Here is a 19,922-nt window from a genome sequence, read left to right on the forward strand (position 1 = left end):
TCCTCTGCTGGGATCCAGGCAGTAGGAAGAACCAAGTGAAAACAGTCTGTTTGTGTGAACCCCTTTGGGGTTGGGGAGGATGAGTGAAGGAAGTACCTGACTTGGAGTTGAACCTCTGGGATGAGAGGGCAGATACGAGGGAGGACTCAAGGTGCAGAGAATGCACTGATTTGAATACGGAGTTTAAGGTTGGTAGAATGGGATATGAGGCTGAAAAGCCATGAGTCTGAGCATGGACTGGTAGTAGTAGGGTCTTGAGGGGTCAAGCTTAATAATGGGGAGGAGCAATTGTAAATACAAGTACAGGAAGTATCCTTGAGCCTTGCCTGCTTATACTGTCAGCAAAAGACAATAGAAACAGTCAGTCCTACCCAGTCCAGAGGATAATACTCTCCTACTGCTGCTAGCTGGTTGGGTAGCTCAGCTGACTTCTTGCTCTGAATTTAATTCTGCTGGGACTGGTTTTAAGGTAGTGATTGCAGATGAATATGCCACTAAAATTGTAGTCAAGGAGCCCAAATAGACTTAATATGAAAGGTGATGCTCAAAAAGGTTTATATTGTCAATGAGGCTGCTTTTTATAGTGTGCTTTCCACATGACTACAGTGGAAATCTATTACAAACATATGAAACACACTCCTCCTTAAACAGAGGGATCCTGGGTGGGTTACCCAGAATTAGTGTTACCATTTAACATGAATGCCTGCTTCATTTCATCCATCCATAAAATGTAAATGACTTTATATGTTGATTAAAGATTAAATTATGATCACAGGAGGTGGTGATTAGTAGTATGTGCAATAAATAATTTGGTTACACCTTGAATAAGTAGGAAAAATTAAAATAGTGCTGCTCCTATGAAGAAGACTGTTTTTTCTCCCATGTTCCTTAACTGACTGGTAGCTCCTTGTAAAATATTGTCACTGTTATCCTGGACAACAACAGCAATATACTTTATGGATATTTAAGTTGTAGGTATGGGATTCGGAAAACAGCCAGTTCTGCTTTTCTATCATATATAGCACACTTTCCGCTCCCCAGGCTGACTGTAGATAAATGAATATCAATATGAAAGTAAATGGTGATACATGATTTGAGTTAAAACTGTCTATTGTGTGTGAAATGATTATTCATGCTATCAAGGCCAAAAATAGCACCATGCACTCTAATGTGTCAATGGCTAATACGTGCTCCCTACAGAAAGAATATTAGTAAAATCTTTATAATTCTAATCTTTATCCTTCTTATTTCTGAAGAAAATCAATGGATAGTGAGAAATTATAGGATCTGATTCTGAGGGCCTTTATGAACATTATTTTCTATGAAGTAATCTGCTTCTGAAAATTTATTTATATTCTGGCCAAGGATTTAATGCAAAATGAGATCTTGTAGGAAAAGGATTGTCTTTTCCCGAGTTATACCCAGCCTTGTCCTGGATGCTCAATTAACTAGACACATGATTGTTCTGGCCAATTTGTGCTTAACATATACCTAAGTGGAGAAACCATTTGAACACCCTTTCCTGGTGCCTGGAAGGGATGGGACATATCCTTGCACACTATAGAAATGGGTAGCTGTGGTAAGTTGCACCCTGCTGCGAGGAGTTACTCAAATACTGTGGGAACAGAGATATCTGGGACTCTTATTTCTATCCTACATCCCTAGACTGGCTGGAAATATTACTATCCTAGCTGCGTGCAAATTGCTCAGTGGGAATTGGATCTGTTGTTGCAGTGCTTCATCATTGCAATTGTGTAAACACCCATGTTGTGATGCAACATTAACATCGTTGCAAGTGGCAGTGAATAAACCAAAGGATCTGACTACCCTTCTGTTAATTTCTTATTTGATTTTGCAGTTTGGATTTTTTTTTTTTAAATGAATGTTATTTAAACTGTTTAAAGCAGTATGTTCAGGGTAGGGATGGCATGTTCAATGTAGAAGGTAGCTATAGGAAATTACTTTTGTGACATTAATCAGGTAGTCGTACAGTCATTGCTTATGGATGTACTAGTTCTGTTTAAAAGGTCCTCCATGCTACTGTGTGCAGTGCACATTTAGCAAGTTCAATATTATATAGATGAATTAAGTATATACAGTAACTCAGGTTCTGGAAGTATAGTGTCTACTGTATCAGCAAACGGGCATTATGCAGCACAGGCTCAGCACGTGCTTTGAAAAGGCTTCTAAGAAGCATCAGTCCTCCTGGAAAAATGAATCCATGCAGGTATTGCAGCAGTGCCTAGGATCTGTATATGTACAGAACATATCTGGTGTGACGGTATGGTAGTTCCAAACAGCCTAGCAGAAAGCCTGCTTTAATGTAAAGTATCTACATGTTCTACCTGTGTAAAATTTTCAGGTGTAAAAAGAGGACCTAATAAGAAGTCAGGCACTCTAATTTTGATAAACTCTGTTTCATGGCTTTACTTAATGTAAAGCAGGTGCAAGCTCCTCTTCTGCTGTAACACATATCCTGCGGAGCAAGAAATCCTGTCAACTGCTGTATTTAATTTCCAGCTTCTGTAGGATGTTGTCCCCTGTGGTGGCATTACAAGTAGCGTTTCATATTTGCTTTTTGTCTCAATAGCACTCACCAGTCTTTGGAGGGACTCTGAAAGATCTGCATAGAGAACAAACTAAACTATTCTGCTTAAATATATTTTATAATCAAGAACATTCTACAATTAAGAGCATTCCTTTTCAAGCAAGTCAGTCTTTAACTCACCTGTTGTATTTTGACAGGTGCACTGTCAGGTGCATTATTTTCTCTAGTTTATTTCTGTTTATTAAGGTGTCCTGCTTATAATAGTATTCTTAATAACAAGAGCTAAACAGGAAACTAAAACTGTATTTTGAACTTCTAAGTAACAGACAACTTAGTTATTCATGCTTGTTGTTTGTGCCCTCCATTCTGTGTATCATTTTAGTTTATCTTCACACCATCATTGATGATGCTATGATGAATTGGTTGTGTCTTCTGTTTTAGGGAGTTTATTTAGTTCAATTCTTAATTTAGTACTTTGCTTTCATTATTTAAATATGAAATACAGCTAAATTCAGAACATAAGGAACAAGTTGGTTTGCTAGAAAAATCAAAACCTTGCGGGAAGCCTATTTTCAGGCTTCTCGAGGATTATTACAAATGATGCAGGCATTCAACAAGAATGGCATGGTTTCAGGAAATTATTTCTTCTATCGATCTTTATTTTGATGGACACAGTGTTGGTTAATATGCAGTTGTTTTTATCTGTAGACCTCAAAACACCTTACAGAGATGGGAATGACTGAAGCCAAGTGGCAATGAAAGCAGTGAAAACAGATTTCAGTAAACTGTTGATTGTCAAGCTTACCAGTATGTTGAACAATGTCACACATTTCATTTGACAGCCTAAAGCATATGCGTTTTGCTGGAGTTCTCTGCAGGGATGAATTTCCTCTTGGGCAAGAAAGAGCCTCTGCCTTTAAGCACTTGACACTCCCAGGTTGGGTGGTGCTTGGCAGAGCTATTTGGGAATTTGGCAGTGTGCAACTGTTAACTGGTCTGGAATGAACTGTGGCATATGCTGTAAGTGTACAGACTGAGGTCTGAATTGACAGTATGTGATTTCTGACTCTTGCATGAAACTGCAGCAGATGAAATGGCAAAGAAATTATCCATGGCAAATCTGGGAAGTTAAAAGAACTATAATGAAAGACTTAATTTTAATAAATATTAACTGTTGTTTAAAGCCTCTATCCCTTCCAAGATTTACTTGTTCAGCCTGTTCCTTTCTAAGTAGTATGCAGATTTGCAAATTATTTCAAGCACAGTAACCTTTCCCTGGTGTACAAAACCCCAAAGTTCTGGTAACTGGTACACACATAAGCCCAAGTATTTACTGAGGTCATCTTTAGTTTCAGTGGTAGAGGAGTATATTTCTAGAATGTAAAAAAATTCCTTGGTCTAATCGGTGTCATCCGTGATACTGATCCGTGATTGCTCCCATTGTGCATAACTCCCACAACAGGTTCACAGTAAAGCACCTCTTGGTTTTGAAAACCTCGCTGTCCTTGAGGCCCATTGTTTCACCATGCTGCCGTTCCTCCTGTTCCCTTCTTGCATCTTCTAGACTATCCTCTCCTACTTAGCATGAGCAGGACAGGTATTTGCAGCTGATGAGTGTAGCTAGAGGAATGTGCACTTCATGCTTTTGGACCACTTGTGAGTTAAATCTATTTAAAGAGGGTAGGTGTCATGGGATTCTTTGCAGATACCAGGGTTTCATTTGTTTTGCCTTCCAGGCCTATTGCATTGTCTGACTGTTTCTTGTCCTCCCCACTGTCAGCTGAAGGGCTGCTGGTGTGCTAGCATTCTGCAGAATACATTATTTAACCAGGCATGTACTCTAACTGTTTTCAGTCTTGCTCAGCTACTGTAAGCTCTAAAGGCACTTTGACTTCCCTGGTGAAACCAGTCATAGTTTTCCCTTTATTCAGCAAAACCACGCAGAGAACAATGATTCAAGATAATAGCATGTTGTTTATTCTTGTCAAACCTGGCCACAGATTCTACTCCTGGCCATTATTCCACTCTTGCTGAATTTTAATGAAAAACTTTTAGATAATTTTATTAACAGAAATTTCAGTCTGGCACTTCATTTATAACAGGCTGCCAACGTTTAGTTCATTCTTCAATTGAAGAGAAGGACTATTACAATTCTGAAGTCTGAGTACTGCTGACTCTCCAGCTAAGAGAGACTCTCCAGCTCTCCAGTTGTTTGCTAACACTTAAGATTTTATAGAGGTTTCTGACTCATATCAAGAGCAGCTTAAGAAATTTCAATAGCTCTTAATTACTATGTGTATACTATTTTTGCCACAAGAGGTTGCTATGTGTCTACAGCTTATTCAGGTTCTGCCAGCTGAACTAGCCTCAGAAAACACAGCTATTTTCTTACAAGTAGGTATATTTTAATCTGCTGAAAAAGTTTCAAAGAAAAAAATAATAGATTAGTTTATGAAGGCACCATTTGGTATTTCACAGAGGACATGATTCCCTAGAAGTTGTAAAGATACAAAGGGCATAACTTGATGGTAACAAAAAGTGGTATCTCATTCCTTCTCTTTCCTCTGTTCTCTGTGTCCACAGCTGTAGTCCATTACAAATGAAACACAGAACAGGAGTAGGGTAAAGTGCATACTATACTGGTATCAGGTAAATTTACATCGTTAATTAAGATCTGCTGGTTTTGTAGATGCTTTCATATTATGTTTCTAAATGTGGTCACTTCAGAACAAATTCGTTGCTTCATGAACCAGGCAACACTGAAAAGTTGGATACAGCGTTTCATATTCAACAGTTACGTATAAAGGGATGAAATTTCTGAAACTGACTTCATTTATACACAGTGCTTTTCTCTTCTATTTTGGGTTTACTTTTGGTGATTAATTCAGAAGTTATTTTTATATAAAGGAATGATTAAGAGTTTTCCTAAGCTATTATACAAAACGTTTTGTATAATAACATTATACAAAACGTTTTGTATAATAGCCATCATTTTAGTTGCACAATATGCATTTACTGTATACTGAAATAGAACAGTCACTAAAATGAAGATTGACTTTAAAATTTAAATCCAACCTTCTACTTTAATTGTTCATAACTTCCTTAAATTCCTTCTAGTTTAAATTTTCCATATTTGGTATGTTTTTTCAAAGTTAAAGAGTTGGAGCAAACTCTGAGCTATCTTTAAGCTGCACAAGCCCAAAATATTTGTTCTTGGTATGTTACTATCAAGAAATGTCAAAAACAATGAAAAGCAAGATTATCTATTTAAAAAAAAAGCTGAAATTGAAAATTTTTAGCTTGGTTTATTCTATGGATTTCAGCCTTAGAAAGTAAAATAAGTCCAAAAGCCACATTTAGAATTGAGATGATTTTGTTGGAGCGCTGTTCACAGATGCCAAAGATGGGTAGCTATATAATTGCTTGTCCACAGTGTGTATGCATTTGAACTGTTCTATACAAAAGTATTTTGAGGTTTCTAAAGACAGTACTTTAAAATATGTTACAAAGAGCCCTCCAATTATGTTGAAAACTAGCTGCTAGTCCTTTAGTAGCAGCCTAAAGTTGGCCTTGCTACCTTGAATTGTAATGAATAAAAAAAAAGGGGGGGGGGGGGGGCAGGGGGAGGAGGGAGTGGCACAATGTCCCAAAGCTCTACAGGCCTTGGCTGTAAGGAATTTAGAAATTTTGCTGGCAAAATTGGATATACTGCATGCATCTGCTGTTTTAAATGCATATACTGTTCTAAACTAATAAGCTCACACTTCACAAATTGAAGAACCTTAAGTTTGAAGCTAGTAGGGATGGTAGAATGATAATGAACACAGAATTATTTCAATTTTTTTTTTTTAATCAACCCTACTTTTCCTTTCAAAAGGAGCAACGAGGACTACTCACCTCTGGTATTTTCCCCTGCTCATGTACAACCTTTCAGTAGCCTGGTGTATGCATTGTGCCTTCAAACACTGCCAGTGAGGCACAAAGTGTTTTGCTTTTATGGCTCACTGATTAAAAACAATTTCTCATTTTAAAGAACAGTCCCTAATATTTGTAACAAATATGTGAAAGAACCGTTTTCATTGCTTTGGTTCCAGCCTGGTAGGGCAAAAAAATCCCTGTTCCTGAAAAGGACCTCAGTAGCACTCATCTTTTCAACAGTGTGCTTACAGAGCTGAACTGTAACAACTGAAGAACTCCATTAGGTCTCTTTTTGGACAGTCTTCCCCAACAGAATCTTCAGAAACATAAATTAATACTGTATGTCAGACCTATTGCCATAGAAGTATAAAGAAAAAATATACTAGTGAAACAGCACAAATTACTAGCCATAAGCACAGCTCTCCTTACTTTCATGACTATTTTCATCAGATAGATGGTTATTTTTTAGAATTTTTTTGTTACACCCTGGGGATTGCCAAAGTATAAGGTGTTATAAGGCATTATTTCCTACAAATCAGAATCAGTTTTTTCCCTTGAAACTACTACTGCGTTCAGTATTTTTCCACATAGGGATTAATTTCCAGACAAATACTATTAGTAGTTCTTCAAATATAAAGCATGTGTGTCCCTTATTCTATGATTTTACCATAATTCATATACAGTAAGCTTCTCAAACTTTAGGATCTGAAAACTTTTTTCCATTTTTAAAGTGCATTTTCTGAACTGATGTTCTATGCTAAATAAATACACTAAAATTAAAAAAGCAAATAATAATAAAAAAAGACTAAAAAACCACAAACAAACCCAAACCCTGCCCTTTGCACCAGTTTATAGTAGTTATTTTGGTACAGGGAAGGAAAGGGAGGGAGCCTAACGGGCAAAGAAGAAATTCTAGCTTGTCTCAGATTGGTCCCTAGGACATGTTACTAGTGTCTTCTTCCTGCTGCCTGCTTTTGCAGCAATTCTGCTTCCACCATTATATTCTATCAACATACTGTATTTTTTTTCTTCTATAAAAAAGTTGGAATGCTTGAGTGTCAATAGATGACAGGTGAATTGTCATAGACGGAGCAGAGACAGGAAAACCTAAGGAGATAAAAGGTCTTAGTCACTGGACCCAACTCTTTTTTCAGATAAGTGTACACAGTTTTCACTTAAGTGGTTTATATATTTATTTTTATATATATATACATATATAAAGCTAATTTTGGCACACACAATCCATAGGCAGTCTAGACAGCCAAATCATCACTTCCTGCTTGAACAATAATTAAAAATCCATGTGTATCATGTTAAAGATTCCCTACTGCGGATCTTTAAATGTTTCACATCATTAGTTCTAACTTCTTAGCATCTAGATATTTTTGTGCATAGACAATGAGTAACTGCTCACTCATTTTCAATAACTGCCTTTGGAGCTGCCTAAGTTAAGAGGGCTACATGAGAAATTCCAAATGAACAAGTCTCATAAGTGTAGGGATTTGTCCTGTGGTTTCTTGGATTTCAAGCAGGAGGCTACATGAAGCGCACTAAAATTTCCACCCTACATTTTTCACAAAACTGTATTGCTTTTTGTTGTTGTCGTTTCCTGTAACCAAGAGTAATTTTTTAAATACTCTGTCTGTTATGTTCCCTTAAAAGATTCCCTGACGTTAGTTCTGTTGCTGAAAGTGAGATAGAATGTATTATGAGTATGATTTTTCTAATTAGTAGCCCTTATCAAGATTTCAAATATCAGTGGCTCCTTAGGAGTTCAGAGGTGTGACCATGCTGCAGATCACCTGTAGAAAGAAGGCTAAAATCCAAATTCTGCTTGTTCTGAAAGTATAAGACCTGCTTTTGGCATCATGTAAAATCTTAATTACCTGCTAACATTTTTGGGACCTGCCATACGCTATTCAGCCATTCTATTTCTCCTATAACTCCCTCTCTCCCAGTTCATATGACTCTAGACTACTGGCATAAATACACATTTGAAGAGATGTATCCTCAGTTTTGTTCCTCATGCTGCGTGTATGCAGTTGGCTATCTTTTGAGCAGTGCCTGTATATGTGTTCATGGATCATTACACCTGCACGGACTGAATAACACTTCTTATTCCAGACAAAGTTTACTACCCATCTCTTGCTGTTTTTCTGATTCACTGGAGCAACAGAAAAGACACAGTCTCCCATACAGCCTCCAAAAAATCATGCAAAAGTTAAATAAAGAATTAATGCTTATCTGCAGATGAAATAGAAAACTTGTTGGGTAACTTAGATCTACTCTTGCAATACTTTATCTCTGACTTAAAATTCCTTTATCCTTCTGTGTTCATTGTCAGTCCAGCTTCTGTAGTGAGATAGGAGATGTACTACTTCTCTTTTTCTTTCTTTTCTAAGCAGCATCTGGTTTTGTGTAATGAAGCTATGTGGATTCTGGCTAAAAAGTAATACTTAAACAGAAGATCATTCAGGCATAAGTATATATTCACTGAATAAGTCCCTGCCCCCTTCACTTTGACTTTAGAACAGCAATTCTTATGATAAATGATAAGGCTTATTTGTTGTCCTACCTCCCTACGCCTTTCAGAAGTGTACTCCTGACAAACAGACAAGAAAATGGCACGTGCTAATGCCGAGTTCTCCAAGCTGCTGTCTGCAAGACCAGACCTTATACAGAGGTCAGTTTCCAATAATTTTTTTAAAAAGTACATGGAAGGAGTTGGGAATAGGTCGACAGAATGGAAGCGAAGCATAGGGAAGGACAATAATTGAAATTGAGCTGGAAAACAGTGGATAGAAAAGAGTACAGGAAACAAATTACTAATGGAAGCAATTGCAATAAATGTAACAGCATTTGGAATATTTTAGTTGATATCACTGATTATTGTTTTTTCCTATTTATCCTATTAACACTTTTACAGAATAACTCTACACCTATGGGAGCTGTTGACAAATAAGTATCATAAGAGATTAAACATCACAAATACAGTAAGTTCTGATGTGTTATCAGTGAAATTACTGAGGCTCTGTTATGGAATCTGCTGTGGACAGCAAGTGCAAGACCTAAGCTGGTGCATGTAGTGATCATAAAGTAGTTTGACATAGGTGGTGTTTGTAAGCTGATATTAAGCTTCACTCTTGTTTTGCCCTGTGAAGCCACGTGACCAACTTCTAGCCAGGTTTCGTAGGGAAAACAGGCCTATATATAATCCCTGTGTGCATACCTACTTGTTCCTCTTCCTCTCTTTCCCCACTAGCTTTAGAACTAGTTGGTTCATGTCAAGTAAAATCAACTGAGAGTAATACTTCAATGAAATGGCATTAGTTGAAAACAGGTAGCCAAGATGAGACTACCTCCTACTATTCTCCCACTATGTAAAGGTGGCATCACAAACAAAAGCAGACTGAGACATGAGATACCTGCATACTGGATAGACATTATGAATGCTACTTTTACAGACAAAAACATACATCAGAACTTATACCTTCTTAGACATCTGCAAGTCCAACAGTCACAAAGCTATTGAATATCAGGTGGTGATGGTCCTACTAGTTAATAGAACAAGTTTTTTCTTAAAATCAGTAAATCAAGAATTTTCTACCAAATTCTTTCTACCAAATTTGGTAGAAAATACCAAATTTGGTATTTCTACCAAATTATTTTGCATGAGAATGAATCTGACAGGATAAAAGCAGCTACATTGAAAGGAAGCTCCTAAAATTTACAAAATTATCTTCTTTGAAGGAGTCCTCCAAAACCAAGAACTGAAATAGTAGGTTAAGATGAGAAGCCCAAGCTAACATAAACAACACTGAAGCTGAGCAGAAAAAGTGAGAAGTCTGATTTCCTATTTCCCTAGTCCCCAGCATTACAGTGAACACTGCTGCCATTATATTTCAGCTTGGTCTAAGGCTCCTGTTTTCCAAAAAAAAAAAAAAAGGGCTTTAAAACTATTAGAAGCTTACATGATAAGTGTGAGACTCTGAGGACAGCCGTAACCTTTGTGAGAAGAAAAAAAAAGGAAGAGCTGAAGAATTTCAGTGGCTGGGAATAGACAAATCATCTGAACAAGAGTGGAAGGAGCAGAGGGCAGAACAGTTAAAGTAGAAAAACAGCTGTGGGCTAAGTTCTTCCCAAAAGGAAGTTACTGATGAGAGCAAAAATCTCTATGTTGCTGGTATCAAAAGCATTGCTCTACTGAGACAAATAGGGAAGCACTAAAATCAAGCCCTAGTTAAGAATATTTTGATTCTCAGCTTTCCTGTGGAACAGCAGGACCTAAATCCAATTGACTGTAAATAGTATTTCAAAACTTCTGGGTTCATATAGAGAGGAAGAGAGAGTGAGCACTGGACCTGATGAGGAATAGATCCCAGAACCGTAGAGTCATAGCTCAGTTTTTTCTCTCAGATTTCAGAGACAAAGACAAAATCTTAAAAGGCTGCCAGAACTAAGACATTTCCTCTGAGAGAGAGAAAATTCCTTTCTTTCCAGACATACACTTCATCACGTAGGCAAAAAGGAGGGAAGAGAATGTGATTAGGAGGATTCTCCATTGGAAGAAAGAAAAGCTGCTGGCCGAGTCGCACACAGCATCCTACCCTTGTTTTGGGACAAGTCTTCAGCTACTAAGCTGCTGAAGTTACAATGAAAGAAGTGTAAGATAACTAATTGCTCTGCTGTTGTAACCCTGAGAGGCTTTGTCACCATGTTACTCTGCTCCTCTAATACCATACAAGGGAATCATGTCAAATGTTCTTGAGAGGATGCTCTTATTGTATGTAAGCCTGTAACTTGTTTCTGAACGCATATATGGATTCTCTTTCTTATCCCTTACAGACACACTGAAAAGATGCTCTGTGAAGTGCATGCATAGCGTAGAAAATGTTCTGGAATACTCTGGGACTGTAATAATTATTTTGCAGTTCAATTCAGATTTAGTTTTTCATGATGAAAATATGAAAATAAATCATAGTTTGCCCAGCAAACCCATACTATTATTTATAAATGTGTTTTGGGTTGTCCCTACGCTTTCCTTTTTTGGTGTGAGGAGGATTCATTTTTTAATTAATTATGTGAAACTGTATTGTACAAATTACATGTAGGGAAGCTAAGCACTTTGGCCTCTATGCGGGGAATAGCTGCAGTATTGGACATTTGGGGTGGAAAAGGCAAGCAGTTTGAGGTTGGGAGAGAAAAAACACATCAGGTGAGTATTTCTGCTAACATTATCAACTGTTGGGCTCATAATGATGGCATTCAAACTATCCACTGCTAAACCTATGTCTTAATACTTAAAAAAAACCCCAACACTTTAACACTAAACCCGTTAATGGGAGATGGTTATCTAAATGTAAAAAAAACAGCTAGAGATAATGCTCTGTAGTGGCTACTTTGATATAGCTCATCAGGGTTACTACAGGTAGCGTTGACCTCAGTTAGGTGCACCCAAGTGAAAATATCAGTACTGCATTTTATTTCTCATAAGCCCCCTTTTGAGCCATCTTTTTAAGGAACTAAATATTTTAACACTCTTACTGCTAGGCATCATCTTCAGCCTTCAGATCTTTTTTGTGGTTCACTTCTGCACCCTGATTTTTCAATATCTTGGAAAATACAGATGGAGAGACTGGAAACGGTGTTCCACTTCTGGTTTTACCAAAGCTATACTCAGAGGTAATCCCACCTCTCTGCACATGCTCGCAAATCCCTTGTTTATACAGGCAAAGAATGCACTAGCTTGTTTTGGTGCAGCAATGTTCATGTTGCAGGGCTTTACTGTTACAGCCCCAAATCCTTTCAAAGGTGCTACTTTCCAGGACGGAGTACGTCCCTTTCTGTATTGTATTCTGGGGCAACGTTCCTTGTTCTTAAATGTGTAATTTCCAGTCTGGCTGCCTTAAATGCCTTGCGTGGCCCAGTTTAGCAAGTAATTTGGATCACTCTGAGAGATCTTCTGTCATTATTATTTATATTCCACCCATCTTTTTGTCCTTTGCAGATCTTATAAGCAACGATGTAATTATTTTCAGGTTACTGATAAAAAAGACTGAATTATTTGAAGTGCCATCACCACACCTGCAAAGGGGTATGCGCAGCCCTCTGGAACCTGGGCCTTCTCCGTGGCCTCCCACCTGCGCCGGTGGCGGGCTCCCCGGGGATGGGCCGTTTCTGAGCAGTTTACGCATTCGGAGCAGAAGTCCCACAGACCCGGCTTGCGCCTGCGAGTTTTCACAACCTGGTCGAGATCACGGACATCCAAGCAAACTGTAATAAACGTGATAAAAAGGTTACAGAATGAAGATGTTCAGGTGTTTTGAGCAGCATACGTCTGAACTCAACAGGCTGCCGGACCCGAGACCCTGCTTTGTGGAACCGTGGCAGTTGAGGTGATTTTATCGCGTCTCGAGTAGGTTTTTCTGGTGGTGAAACGTTCCCCTACGGAGGAACGCGGCGCTTCCCGGGGTGCCCCCCACCAGGCCGCGGAGGGCGGACACCGCTCGGGCGTGCGCGCTTCTCTTCCCGCCCCGCTGCCCGCTCCCCTCGCCGCCGCCTGCGGAGCTCCGGGCGGGCGACGGCCCGCAGCTGCCCTGTGGGGCTGTGGGGAGCCGCGGCCCTCATGCGAGGCCGAGGCGCAGAGTCCTAGCGCCGGGCGGTGCTGAGGCCGCTGCGGGACCTGCGCCGCCGCCCGGCTCCGCTTCGCTTCGCCCCGCCCCGGGCGCTCCCCGCCCCGCGGAGCCGGTCCTGTGGAGGGGCGGCCGTGGGGGTGCGCGGGGCGGGGACTGCTGCCGCCCGCTCCCAGTGAGCTCATCCCGCCGACGCGCCTGCCTGGCAGCGGAGGAGCCCTGCCTGGGCCGCGCCGCGCCGCAGGAGCCCCTGGGCGAGGGGGGCCGGGCCCTGCGGGCGGAGGTGAGCCCTCCCTCCCTCCTCCTCCTCCTCCTCCTCTCCGCCGGTGCGTGCGAGGCGCGCCCTTCGCCCGGCCTCTCCGGAGGGCTGCGTGGGGGCTCGGCGGGAGCGGCGGCGCGAGTGAAACTTTCTGGCCGAGGAGCGTGTACGGGCATGTCGGGCGGCCGCGCCCGGCGGCCGCGGGGCGGGGGCCGAGGCGGCCGGCGGGGTGGCGGGGCTGAGGCGGCGCCGGCCCCCGTGCTGGCGCGGCGGGGCCTGGGCCGGGGCCGTGGCCGTGGCCGGCACAGGTGGGGGCAGGGCGGGGAGGAGCGTGGAAAGGGGCGGTGGGGGGCGGCCGAGGAGGCCGGAGGGCCCGGGGCGGCCGGCGGGGGGCTGGCCGGGGCCCGGGGCCGGCGGGGCGGGCTGCAGGAGGCGCTCCCCGGGCGCTCGCCGGGGCGCTCCCGCAGGGGCGAGGCCTGGAGCCGTCGGTGCGGCCGGGATTTCCGCCTCCCCAGCACATACTTTCACGTTTCTGTGACTAGTACAATTTTCATTCCTTTATTAGTAGCGATTCTGGAAAAAAATAGTCTTGCTTTCAGAAAAACTTGATTTCTTTGTGGTTACTTGTTTTTGATAGTAAAATGTGAAGAAGACCCTGCTAAGAACAGAAAACATGCCACGATTGTATCCTTAATAGTGTGGCAGCTCACGTTAACGAGCGTGCGTTATTAAGTCGGGTGGCTGATCTGCACAAGATGTTCTGGGCAGACTTGGCAAGAAGGGAGATGTTAAGCTATTTCCCTTTTTCGACTGGGATGGATGGCATGGGGGCATGTGTGTATCCATTGGTAATGACCTTGTTTTGACTACTAAAACAGAAGGTCCTGCCCTTGTGGTCATCAGTGTCGCCTGCTGTGATCTCAAGAATAAAATGATAAAACGATAATTTGATTTGTCTTTTAATATGCGAGTTACTAATAACGTATATTAACAGTGTATTTTATAATACTCTTTCTGAAGCTTTCTGATTTCTCAGTAGTGTTGTTTCAGTTATTTGTTTGCCCTAGCCTCATAGTGCATGTTTATTGGACAGAGACTAAACTGAGTCCTAAATGATTGTTTTCAAAAATAGAATGTAACTGGAGACATCTTTCTGTAAGGATGAGCCTCGGGGCGGAAAAGGGGTTTAGATCTGCTTCAGTGTGATATTGAGTGGGTCCCCTCAACCCTTTTCTCTGCTTTGTACCCACCTCCTTTTCGCCCTTTGTGGCAATGTGAAAATGGCACTTAATCTGGTCTGCTTCAGAGGTTGTGTTTTCTGACTGATGAGGCAAATGCTGCTTTACCATTTGGAAAGCTAACAGTTGGGGATGTGGGAGGTTTGCTTTGGGCTTCTGTGATTGCTGGGTATAAAATAGTTTGCAAGAGGTGTACTGGTTTAGAGTACGTTAAATGTTTTACGCATCCAGGCTACTTCAGAATTTTGCAGGATTATTCAGTATGTGTGAAAGTCCTATGTTGGCTCTTATTTTTGGTAGCTGTTGCATAAAAATAGCCTGATGCTTTTAAAATTAAAAATACCAGGGAATAAGGGAAATAAATGTGATGCCTTGGATCCTACAGAATTTCCTCCCACTGTAGTTTGATATGCAGCTGCCAAAAACGAACCTTTCCCATTTGTTCTGATCTGACAGTTAAGTGCTGGAAAAATAGTATTATGTTATTAAATAGTGCTAGTAAACAAGGTAAGTGCAATTACAATTTCTTTTTGCTACTGCTGGGGCAATGTATTTAGACCTTCATTTACATGGATGCTCTTAAAGTGCTGGCTGTCTTGCTTTCTCAGTTTAGCTAACCATTGGAATGTCCAAATGGTGATGAATTATGTCTACTTTAGAGCCAAAACATATTTGGTTAATGGCCAAAGTTGCTCAGCTTCCCATAACAGTCTGTAGGAAAAAGACATTTTGTGTGTCTAGCCACAGTCCTGAAGCTGATGCCATAGCAACTTTGTGATCTGAGTATATACTTTTGAAGAGAGCTAAGCAGTCTTAGCATAGGCGTTCTGTTTTTCTTCTTTAGCTGAACTTCTTGCTGTCACCAAGGTTAAACCTTTCTTGAAGGTGAACAATTCATCAGCAAGCCTTCAAACTCTTGTGCATGTAAGAACATCAGCCTGATCTGTTGGTTATTTGTAATGACACCCATAAACATCTGTAAGTTGAAATTTATATTAATGGTTTTAAAATAAGATTTTTTGTAGAGATGCTGTTTTAACTAAAAACTGGTATTTCAAGCTCTATCAGGAGCTAGATCTTGATGTTTTCCAGAAAGACAGAGAAAGATCAGCTTTGGGTTTTTTGTGTGGGTAAGGTTTGAGAAAACTGGGTTAGTTCATGTCTTTTGGTTGCTTTCAGCTCCCAAGACTTAACATGGAGGTTGGAGAGTTTATTTATCACAGAGCTGTGGCAATGGAAAAAGAAAAAAGCATATGGTCCAACAAATGTATAAGGTCTTATTTTTTAAAAGTATGTTTGTGTATAGGAGGCATCGCTATTAGAAAACTGACTTCTGAATAATAAGTAAGGCATAGTATAACATCAAACTGAGAAAAACCCAAAAGCAAGCACTGAAACAGTCCATGATCCTCACTGCATTTGGTTTTGTATTTAACTTTTTGAACTGAAGTGCCTTGTTTTTAAGAAAGAAAAAAAGGAGGAAAAAAAAAGAAGTTTGTTTTGGTGGAGCCTTAAACTCTCTGATCTTGTCCTGAAGGGAAGTAAATAAAGGGATCAGTTGCTCATTAATACAAAATATCTATTGTGTGGCCTAATACTCATGTGTCTGCTTCCTATGCTATCTCTTACTACCTTCTTGTTTTAAAATTCATTGTTTAGCATGACTAACTAAATCCTTTAGTATTCCTTGTATTTAGGAAATTCTGTAAGGATATTTCGGCATTCTTACCTGATTAGATTATTTCTCTAAGTATAAAATATACTATAGAGATTGTGAGCTCTCTATTCCGTATTTAGCCTCACCATATGCCTTAAAGAGTCTAGCGCAGCATACCTTTCCTGCTTACTTAGGACGGAGACAGTTTTAAGTAGGGAGAGTCTGAATTGGAACACAGGTTTTCTGCCATCCAGTTTTGTGCTTCAGCAAAATAGCGTGCCTTTGATCTCCTTATCATAGCTAAAAAGTCCTGTTGCTCCCTCTGCCGTCTTTCAGAGTCATAAAGAGACTAATCCTGTAGAGTTTGCTTTGTAGTTATTTCAGGTTTCTGTGCTGTATAGGGGATACATCACTGTATAGACTTCTTTTTCATCCATCCTTGTCACTCCTGCATCTTGAAATATATGCATTGTAGTTCATGTTAATGTAATGATTTTAACTTTTTAAAGTCCTGTATTCTCTTGCTGTGTTTTGGAAATTCCATTTTTGTTTTCTCCCCTCCCCTCACTCAGATGAGGCCCGTTAAGCTATAGGCTTAATCTGTAAAGGCACTTTGGTACTGGAATATTAAACTTTGCAATATGTTAACTTCAGTGCTTGGCCTCCCTGTAGAATGTATGGAGATGCTCCTGTGCCTCAGTGGTATTCATAAGAGTCTGGAAGCAGAAGGCCAGGTAACAAAAAGCGTCTATTAGAGTTATTTCTCCATTGCATGACTGGGAGTAGTTGCTGGAATATGTGCCTCATTTCCTCAGGTAGTGCCAACTCCAATTTAGTATTTCACTTATTTTCTTTTCTCTTCTTGATCTGGAATAATAACTTCTAATGAGGGTGCCAATTTGAAAACAGAAGTTCCACTAGCTCGTTGGATGAAATGACTTGCACATCACCCAGCTTGCCAGATTTGAAGTGTCTCCTCATTGGTGTCTTGTCATGTGGGGTATCAGTTCTTAAGTGTTCACAAAGAATAGTTTGCTAGGTTTCATAGGCTATATAATGCTTTTAGCTTGAGAATCTCGCTGGGTCTTAAACAGGGATCAGTTCAGTGATATCAATAAATGAGTTCTTTGCATAGCTGTTAGCATAAATTTAGATGTCTTTGAGGTCAAATCAAGAGCTGTTTTTAGGATCTTGATGTTGTTGAAGTTGGTGGCAATGCTCAAATTATTGCACATTTGACCTTTTTCTGTAAATACGCTGTGTCAACAGGTGTAGGGGTTATGGTTTTTTAGTGTTTGCATTATGACTTACTTGGTGAAGCACTGCTTTGTGAAGTGGTTCTCAAGCACTTATGCAATCCAGATGACCAAAATAATTTTGGGAATAGGGCTGATTGTGAAATCATCTAGTTCTTCCTCATGTGCCTTGGTGAATTCAGCTATATCTAGACGTGTATGAAATTGGAAACTACATGCAACTTAGAGTTCTAGTGATCTTAAATAGTGTAACCACAGAAGGTACAAAGCTACAGATAGGTATTTTGAATCTCTCTGTGCATTTTTTTTATCAGCTGCCTTAAATTCATGGTGTTACTTTAAAGTTAGAACTTGTGAATTATCGATAAATGCAGATTTCCATGTTTTAGATTTCTAAAATACAGGGTGGTGTTAAAAGAGAAAAAACTCCATAGCCTATGGTAGAATTGTTCGCAGTCTCATTTTGCCCTGTAGTAGAATTTCCCCTCTGATTAGTGATCCAAGTATTACTCAAATTTAACACCTTTTTTAAAAGAAGATGCATCGTATTCCAGCATTGTAAGAATTAACCTATCAAAGAAGAGCGTGCAAGGTGAATGTATGACATGTACTGCGTGGCGTGGGAAGTGAAATAGTTGTACTGATGGAGTAGGAATGGCCTGTGTGGGTGGTCTCAAGAAGGAGCTGCATTGGCAAATGCATGTTGGGACAGTGGTGGTGTGTGAATGTGCGAGTTCATGACTGGAGTCAGTAGCTTGAATGTTGAACCTCCTTCACTTCAAGTTGTTTCTTACCCTTCCCCTTCTGTCTGCATATTCCCCCTATCTAGGTCAGGCAAATTTGTAATTAAAATATTCAAGAATTAGGATATTTGTAACAAAGTCTGAAGACTTTGTAAGGAGTCTTTTCGACTTAATCCAAGCTACTACTATGGTTTGTCTTCTAATTCGGATAGCAATGCACGCTTGGCCGTGTCAGGGAGCTTTGGCTTCTGGTTGAACTTCTGACTTCCCCTGTAAAGGCCACTTGCTTTTACATATATTTATTGAATTAGCAACTGTTATTAGTGCTTGTGTTAGCAGTACCTAGTAGCATATAAAGTGCAATTTCAGAAATGTGTAGGGCGAAAGGGTGAGGAGCTTCAACTTGTTTGCTTCATATTTCATATATTTGACAATTAACAGCTTTAAAAGCAAAGGTGCCTGTAAAATGTTTGCTACATTGCATTGAAGTTGCGTATATAGTGTGGGTTGGGTTTTTTTTGTTTTGTTTTTGGTTTGTTGGTGGGGTTTTTTGTTTGGTTTGTTTTTTGTTTTGGGTTTGTGTTTTTTTTTTTTTTTTTTTTTTTTAAGACTCGATCTTAGTCTTGGTTAAATTTAGATCCAGCAGGAGGGAAGCTGGAACTTGTTAGCAACACAGGAAACGCCCTGAAAGAAAGTTTTTGATGTGTGCATTTGTGTGTAAATGTGAACTCTGCAGCTATATGGCTGGAGTTAGACTGTAGGGAGCTCTGTTTAGTTTAGAATAGTTTTGCATCTTTAAATGTTGTATTAGGTTCTGGTGGAACTTCACTGCCATGTACTTAATATAATTAAGTATTAATTACTAAATATCTATGACTTGTCAAAAGCTGGTAGTTTTAAGTCAAATTCAAAGCTATTGCACTTAAAATAGCTGAGGTGTTTAATTGCTGAAAAGACAGAGTCAGATTAAACTACTTCAGCTTCATTTTATTTGGAAAAATATTAGAATTTGAGTAGTCTAAAGACTGTGCTTTTCTTTCTTAACAGATGTCCTTTCCTTAGAATCTGTATTTCTGATCATACTTTAACAAGTTAGGATTTGAACAATATACAAGTAAGAATAAATAGAAGTAAAATATGACCTTTGCTTTTTGAAACTTAAATGAGATGGAATTTGCTAGAGAGTTTAAAGCATGGGTTGGTTTTGGTTTGGGCTTGGTTTTTTGCTTTTTTGTGTTTGGTTTTTTTGTTGTTTTGTTTTTGTTGTTGTTTTTGAACAAGAATGACAAAACACAAAATATTCTTAATGTGAATTTTGGAGGGAGACTGTTTTTGTGTTTTATGCCAGAAATGCCTTTGAGTTGAGTTGATTATTTAGTTAATAATATGCTTCAAGGTCTGTTTTACACTGGGCTAAATTCCCATTGAGGTCACAACGGGATTTTTTGGTGTTAGTAAGCACTGAGTTCCTGGATTTTTCTACAATATTTGCCAGAAACTGAAAGTTTGAAAAAAAGAGAGAGGAATATTACTGCCACAAAGTATAGACATGGTTTTGCTATGACGAAGTAAAATTTTCAGCACTTCCCAACTACTGATACAGAATCTTTGTGTGCATGCAAGAATTACTTTGAAAAGTTCAAGAGACAATGAAAAGACATCAAGGGAAAA

The 19,922-nt window shown here is 39.8% G+C and overlaps 1 protein-coding gene across 35 annotated transcripts in view; it reads left to right on the forward strand.

The window, feature by feature from the left end:
* The window catches only part of TANC1 (tetratricopeptide repeat, ankyrin repeat and coiled-coil containing 1), a 132,380-nt gene that overhangs the window by 11,328 nt on the left and 101,130 nt on the right, over positions 1-19,922 (forward strand). For 4 of the 35 annotated variants that reach the window (XM_075512287.1, XM_075512299.1, XM_075512290.1 and 1 more), the window contains exon 1: positions 13,307-13,381. The exons of 7 other annotated variants lie outside the window; for them this stretch is intronic. Coding sequence is in view for 4 of the 28 variants with exons in the window: in XM_075512280.1 (XP_075368395.1) it covers positions 14,190-14,205; positions 15,440-15,519 (96 nt within the window). In the remaining 24 variants the exon portion in view is untranslated. Of the gene's footprint in view, positions 1-13,262; positions 13,382-13,407; positions 13,524-13,579; positions 13,666-13,994; positions 14,206-15,439; positions 15,520-15,539; positions 15,574-19,922 lie in introns of those variants that run through there. 24 more of the 35 variants (XM_075512297.1, XM_075512303.1, XM_075512310.1 and 21 more) reach the window with 19 other exon arrangements.

Source organism: Mycteria americana, chromosome 9, assembly GCF_035582795.1.
Source record: "Mycteria americana isolate JAX WOST 10 ecotype Jacksonville Zoo and Gardens chromosome 9, USCA_MyAme_1.0, whole genome shotgun sequence".
Taxonomy (NCBI): domain Eukaryota; kingdom Metazoa; phylum Chordata; class Aves; order Ciconiiformes; family Ciconiidae; genus Mycteria; species Mycteria americana.